General features: G+C 30.1%; 1 protein-coding gene across 4 annotated transcripts; it reads right to left on the minus strand.

The window, feature by feature from the left end:
• Positions 1-408: 408 nt before the first annotated feature.
• On the minus strand, positions 409-5,233 carry LOC108458263 (phosphate transporter PHO1 homolog 7-like). Of its 4 annotated transcripts, XM_053026720.1 has the most exons (8): positions 4,549-5,233; positions 4,063-4,107; positions 3,886-3,958; positions 3,584-3,631; positions 3,149-3,282; positions 2,862-3,017; positions 2,395-2,474; positions 409-780 (listed from the first exon to the last, which is right to left on the minus strand). In XM_053026720.1, exons 2-6 carry the CDS (start codon positions 4,068-4,070, stop codon positions 2,918-2,920), a joined length of 363 nt encoding a protein of 120 aa, XP_052882680.1. In that variant the 5' UTR covers positions 4,071-4,107; positions 4,549-5,233; the 3' UTR covers positions 409-780; positions 2,395-2,474; positions 2,862-2,917. The 4 variants fall into 4 exon arrangements, with proteins under 4 accessions (XP_052882680.1, XP_017613081.1, XP_052882681.1 ...); XM_017757592.2 differs by lacking the exon at positions 4,063-4,107; XM_053026721.1 differs by having other exon boundaries at positions 4,063-5,233.
• Between the last annotated feature and the right edge of the window lie 2,043 nt (positions 5,234-7,276).

Here is a 7,276-nt window from a genome sequence, read left to right on the forward strand (position 1 = left end):
CAACTCACGTTATTTGTCAAATAACCCCAAAATTGATGGAAAAATTAACTCATTTTAACTTTGCTGAGGTGGCATACAAATGCACTACAGGAGAACAGACTTTTAGCTGCGTTAAAGCGCCGCTAGAACTATTAGCGGCGTTTTCACAAGCGCCGCAAAAAGCGCCGCTATAGCAAGCGCCGCAAAAAGTCATGCCTTTAGCGGCGCTTTTCAACGCCACTATATAATAGACCTTTAGCGGCACTTTTTTTACAAACGCCGCTAAAAATATAAACTTTAAAAAATATATTTTAATTAAATAATATTTATTTTCTATGATAAATATTATATTATGTTTTATTTTTGAAATTTGAACTTTAAACTATACACAATTTTTTAAATATCATTTATATATATAACTCAACAAAATTATGTTCAAAGATTCATTGTGTCACTAAACAAAGAAAAATGATTTACACAAATACATAAAAGACAAGAGAAAATGAAGGTTCTAATGAGAAAACTATTTTATAAGCAATCAGAAAGAATAGTACAGGAAATTCTTAGTATCCTACTTGAAGAAAGCATTGGAAAATATAAAGAGTATGAGAATGAGTACAAGGAAGCATCTTTAAGTTGAACCATTCTTGATGTCAAGTTCCTTGCCTGTCTCAGGGAGAAGACACTTGCACACAACAAGGACATGATGTCCCTTTCTCCATTTGACTTAATCACCCATATTCTCTCATACCCTTTCTGCCAAGAGCAATTCTTCATGTTCTTCTCTTCTTCTCTCCAATTCTTGCATATAAATGTCCATGAGATTATGGTATTTGATGAGAGAAAATTAGTTCACATTGTGATACTCAACTCAAAATCACATTCAAGCCTTTGCTCAATTCTACCCCAAACTATATTTTACCTCGATCGTTGTTTAACGTTATATAGAAATTATTCTTTAGTTCTAATATCTAAAATTACAAGAACAAAAGGTAATATCGTGGTCTAATGAACAGTTAGATTTGACTAAAATACCAAGAAATCCAATAAGCCCTAATTATAAATCTAAAATTTGAAATCTAACTTTGGAACAAATTATAACACAACACTAACAACAAAAAACACAAAATAGACAAACAATCACGCAGCAAAACTAGAGCAAATACAAGAATTTAAAAAAGAAAAAAAAAAGATGATAAATCGCAGCCAAGCTAAAAACAAGTAACAGAGTCAAACTACGCATGCGATAAGAAGAAAAGAACTAAAATTTTAAATTTTAAAATAGTACAGGGCCTAAAATTAACTAATTCGAAAAGTATTGGTCAAATTAAAATATAAGAACTAAATGCATAACTTTCGCAAAGTATAGGAACTAATAATATAATTAACCCGATATCTTCTCGTTGATTTGAAGTTTCTATCTACCTTTACCAATTCTCAAGCACATACAAGATGGAGATTTCTAGATTTAATTTCGAGTCTTTTCGTGTTCGTTAAACTTTTGGCTTCTCGTTCCAAAAATAGTAGCGTAAAAGTATTCTAAATCCACTATGTTACTTGGCAAGTAATAAATTTCGGATCGCTTATTATTTGATATAATCTTCGATTTGAATAAAACTCGTAAAATCGATAAAAACATTTATAATTATATAAAAAGAAAGTAATGTGTTCAATACTTAATATTTATAATTAAATCTATATTGTAAGTAATTAGCACTCAAACATGAATAATAATTAATCATCCGTATTTAATTTGATCCAACCTCTGCAAGGCAACTCCATTTAACCAAAGTATTACAATTGCTTCTTGACATCACAATGCTAGTGGTCCAAGCTTTTACTCTGCTTGGCTTTAAGATGGGAAAGCAGTGGAGTTGGAACATGGGCATCCATTTATTTTAATGGGAGTTGAACCAATGGACAGAATTCATGCATACTTTGCAGTCTCAGTTCTAACCCAAATTACTTGATTTGGAAAGACTCTACCAGTGGGGATATAAACTACTGCTGATAGCATACTCAATTAAGGCACCTATGGTTTGCCGATGCAACTAGGGACAACAAGCAAAGTTTGCATTTCAATCACTCTTTAATGCTTAAATTAATAGTTTTTGTTTAAGAAAATGAATAAAGATAGAAGATCATGAATAATTAACAGAATCAAAAGGAATCCTTAGAGACCTTTTAATGTTTATCTCCTCAATAAAGATCATGAGTATTTTTTAAAGTTATGCATTTAGTTCTTATATTTTAATTTGACCAATACTTTTCGAATTAGTTAATTTTAGGCCCTTTCAAAAAAAATATCGATATCCAATGCTATTAAGTGCACAAGTTAAATAAAGATATCAGGACAGACAAACTAAAAGATATAAATTACATTATGCAAGTAGATTATGAAAGAGTAAGACAAACCTTTATTTGCTTTACGTATGGAACAGGAACAATGAACTCCCCAACATCCATATCAAGTGTAAAAGAGAAGCTTAACATACCTGAAATAGAAGAAGAAAACTGTGAAAAATCAGTGCATTAACAAGTGTATTTTTTAAGTTTATTTTAAATTTCTGTAATTTTTCAATAGAAACAATCTGCAAATAAATGAGTATTTTAAAATGTTAAGTCAACAAATTTAATAAAAATATTTAAATCTGAATTTTAAAATATTCTAAGAACTTTCATTCAAGCACTTTGTTTTTCTAAGCAATCAATAACTGTTTGATTCAACAAAATTATACACAAATAAAGACAATTAGGATTCAACAACACTCGTAGCATACATGATATAAAAAGAATGAAGTAATCTAATGAACTAATCCAAACTAGCAAAGAGTTTAAAAAATCTACACCGAAACAATTGCATTGCTAGTTGTTTCTCTTACAATTTTTTTTCCATCTTTGCTTTCTGCTTCCAATATTTCTTATTTTTTGCAGCAGCCTAAACATCCCTATCTTCGTCATCTTCATAGTTGAAAGGCAATGGTACTGATTTAAATGCACGGAACTTGCCAAAATTGTTCAAATGTTCATTCTCCAACCTGCTCATTTTCAATAGGAAATGTCTATCACAATGTTCAAAGGCTTTAAATTCTTATACAGAATCTTTATATTGGTCTGAAAACATAAATGGTTCTAATTGAATAAACACAAGGCTGATCTAAAGGTTAACCTGAAGAAATTCCAGATGCCGCGATGAATGATCTCTAGACTGGCAACAATAGCAGCTAATGTTTCTCTGTGTAAAGACACCTTAAAATTCAACACTGTTTGCATCCATGCAAATCTCAGCAATATATTCAATGCCTGCATCCACCAATTTAATTACTTACTCAATGCTGCCACATGCCTTTGCTATGATAAATATTTATTACAATATGATAGAATAAAACCAACCCAATGATAGAATAACTTTATTACGTGAAAATTTAAAGAACAATGAATCAAACCCAAAAAGCACTGATTTACTACACTTTCCAGCCAACGGCCATTTACTTAACTAAAACAATATGTTATATATATATAATTAACTTAAAAATGAATGAAACAGGCCAACAATGCCTATATTATTATTTTTCCCAACCGTGCATGTTTATAATACACTTACCACAGAGGAATTCGCCGGCGGTTGGATTTTTAAGAAAATGCAACTAAGCTGAGAAAAACAATAAAAGAGAAATCAATCAACCATCAAACAACCAATATGCTACTAATAAATTGCATCTATTCGAAGCATATCCTCTTTATTACTCCAAAAAGAGACCCTCAAGTCAAAGTTCCATGCAAATCAAAGTTCTAAAACCTCAAGTCCAAGTACTGCAATGAACATATATTACTTTTTTAACTAAATCCAATGAAGAAAAAACCCTTAAATCATAAGAAAACACACACACACACATAGAGAAATACCAATTGGACTGATAGTTGATCCTCTTTCAGTTGAGACCAAAACTGCTGGTCCTTGTACTTCTGGTTGCTCATCCTAACAAAATAAAACAAAAACATACACCTACTCATCCCGTGCCCTAGATATTCTTTAAGAGCTTAGACTATTATTTAATGGAATAAGGAGAAGAATCATTCTACCTTAACATTCGCCAAAGCAATTATATAGTTTTAGATGAACTATTGCTGCCAAAATTGTGTAAATAATAAACCAAGCTCAAAATCAGAATCAAGAGAAAACAAAGGTGTACCAATTTACGAGCTAAAAACAGACAACAACTATGAAAATATTAGCCACAGAACATGCTTGTTAGATATATCAAAAATTAATAAATACTATCTCTGTACAGTGATTTTAGAATTAAAAAGAAAATGAGATCGAACATAAAAGATTTAAACAAAAAACAGAGATGATGCTGTATCTCGACCAATTAACTCTGAAACATCCACAAAAGAAATAGTTTCTGGACGTTTAGGTTGGTTGATTTTTCTTTTTATCAACTCAAACCTAATTTTGTCTTTAACAATCTCATCTACTTCTTCATTGATTTCCTTTATTTTGGTAGCAATATTATAATGCTTGACAACTTGAAAACCTGAAGAAAAGCATGAAACAAAGGGGCATACCTTCTAGTTATGAACAGAAGCAGAGCCAGAAGGATCTGTTTGCAACTGTTGAACTGCAGTTTCCCACTCATCTAATACATCTTCCATGTCATAAGAAACATATCTGAACTTGTCTAACCAAAGTTTAACCCGTTTGTCCATGTATTCTTTCTCCTCTGCATCTTCAAGCTCCAACCGGAGTGCTTTAAAGTTGGTTTCAAGCATTTTCACCCTCTTTCTCAGCACCTTGCACCAGACTCCAGGCTTCGATTGCTTTATCAATGGTGATTGCAGTCATCTGCTCCAAGATCGCCAAAACAGTCGCTTCCGCCATATCTTCAAACACAGATCGATATATTGGAAATACAAAATAGAGAGTTGCAGTTGACGTTCATTGGGTAGCTAAAACACTACGTAGAATTGATTTTGAGATATGGGTACTGCAAAAGCAATGAGAATCAGTGGATGCGAGTGATGGAGTGTACTGTGAAAATGAAAATGAAAAAAAAAAAAGAGAATCAAAGGGGCTTCGGCGAAAATCACAGGTATTTTGATTTGGGGATTTTGGGAAACCGATTTGAGGATATCGAATTGGGGGAGATTTTAGAGGATTTGGAGATTCAAGGTTTGGGAAACCAGACGCTCGGGGGTAATCTGAATTGGGGAAAGTAAAGAAAATTTGGGGCTCCAAAAAACGACGCCGTTTTCAATCTATTAAAAGATGTTTGTGGCGTTTTTTTATAAAAATGACGGTAATTCATATCTTTTGCGGCGTTTTTAAAAAAACGCCACTAAATATGCAGCCCAATAAATTTTTTTTCTCTTTTATTATTATTATTATTATTATTTACTAAAATGGTTAAATTTTAATTCGGTCTCTCTAGTATATTTAAATTTCAGATTTTTTGCATATACTTTAATTTTTAATATCATTTAGTCTATATATTTTTATAATATTATTAATTAATCGAAATAGTTAATATTATTAACTTTTGATTAAAACATTACATGATAATATATAATTTGAATATTCAATCTTAGAGAATAGATATTGAAATATGGTTTCCCATTTTTAATCAAAATATCATTCAACGTGCACCAACAATCACTTATATACCCAAAAACTTGAAAATTATTTTAAATAATAGTGTTTTAATTTTTTATTTAAATAAATATTTTTAAAAATTTAACTAATATTTAAAAGAATTAGATAAAATTTGAAATCTTAAAATTTTTTAAAATTTTAATTCTTTAAAATTTGAAATTATTTAATATATAGATTAAAAAAATCAGTCATATACCCAAAAAAACTTTAAAATTATTTTAAATAATAGTATTTCAAATTTTAACATATATTTTTCACACTAATTATCTTAAACCCTAAACCCCTAACCCTTAACCTACGTCCCTTTAACCCTAAAACCCATACACACCTAAATCTTAAACCTTAAACCACATAACCCATAAACCTCTAACTCTTAACTCCTATAACTCGTAAACACCTAACTCTTAACCCCTAAACTTTAAGCCATAAAACATAAACCCTAAACTTCTACCCCTTAACCTCTAACCCTTACCCCCTATCATCTAAACTTTAAACGATTAAAGTTTAACATATATTTTTATAATTTTGAAATGATTAAATCAAAAATTTTCCGCTATTCAAAGGGATAAAGTGCAATTTTACCTTTAAAATTTTTAAAAATTTCAAAAAACCGAAATGGAAAATTTTTCATTTTTAGAGGAGCAGAGACCCTTTCAACCCCTTACTTATGCCCCTAAATATATATTAATTATATGGTTTAGGATTTAATTATTGAATATGATTCACTTGAGATTAATATACTATATACCCATGGCCATTAAACCTTAAACCATAAAACCCTAAACCATAGACCTTAAATATTAAACCTTAAACCCCAAAATAAATTTAATCAATATTAAGTATTGCTTCCATAATTTATTATGAACATAAGCTTTTACATTAATATCTATGTATATACACATCAACATCCATATGATGTTTTTTGGGGTTTAAAGTTTTAGGGGTTATAGTTTAGTGTTTATGGTTTTAGGGTTTATGGGTTATAGATTAGTGTTTATGATTTTTTGAGGGTTTAGGGTTTTAGGGTTATAGTTTTACCAAAAACGCCGCTATTGCCCTGGTTTTTAGCGGCGTTTTACGCCGCTATTGCTCTGTTTTTTAGCCCGTTTTCCCAAAAACGCCGTTATTGCTCTGTTTTTACCGGCGTTTTTGCTAAAACGCTGCTAATGTACAATTTTTGCGGCGTTTTATCATAAAACGCCGCTAAAGTCCTATTTTCCTATAGTGATGGATGCCACATAAATAATTATTATTTTTAATATTTAAAATTCAAAAAATAAAAATTATTAGATAAACAGTTAGCATTATTTAAAAAGTATAAAATTATAAAAATAATTTTTAAAAAATTAATTAATTGTTGACATGACATACATGTGGATATCACGTCAACAAAGTTAACAGATGTTAATTTTTCATCCATTTTAGGGTGATTTGACAAATAGTACAAATTTAAGGACTAAAAAGTCGAAAGATTAAATAGAAGGTAAAAATACCTTCTTCTTTTTTTTATAAAGTTGAAATACTAAATAAATCATTAAAAAAAAAAGGATAACCGAAATTTTAGCGTTCCTTCCTTAGAACAATTGATTAAAAAAGAAACCCAATACACTACAAATTAGTATGGCTAAAGCTTGTAAGTGGAAA

The sequence above is a fragment of the Gossypium arboreum genome, chromosome 4 (genome assembly GCF_025698485.1).
Source record: "Gossypium arboreum isolate Shixiya-1 chromosome 4, ASM2569848v2, whole genome shotgun sequence".
NCBI lineage: Eukaryota > Viridiplantae > Streptophyta > Magnoliopsida > Malvales > Malvaceae > Gossypium > Gossypium arboreum.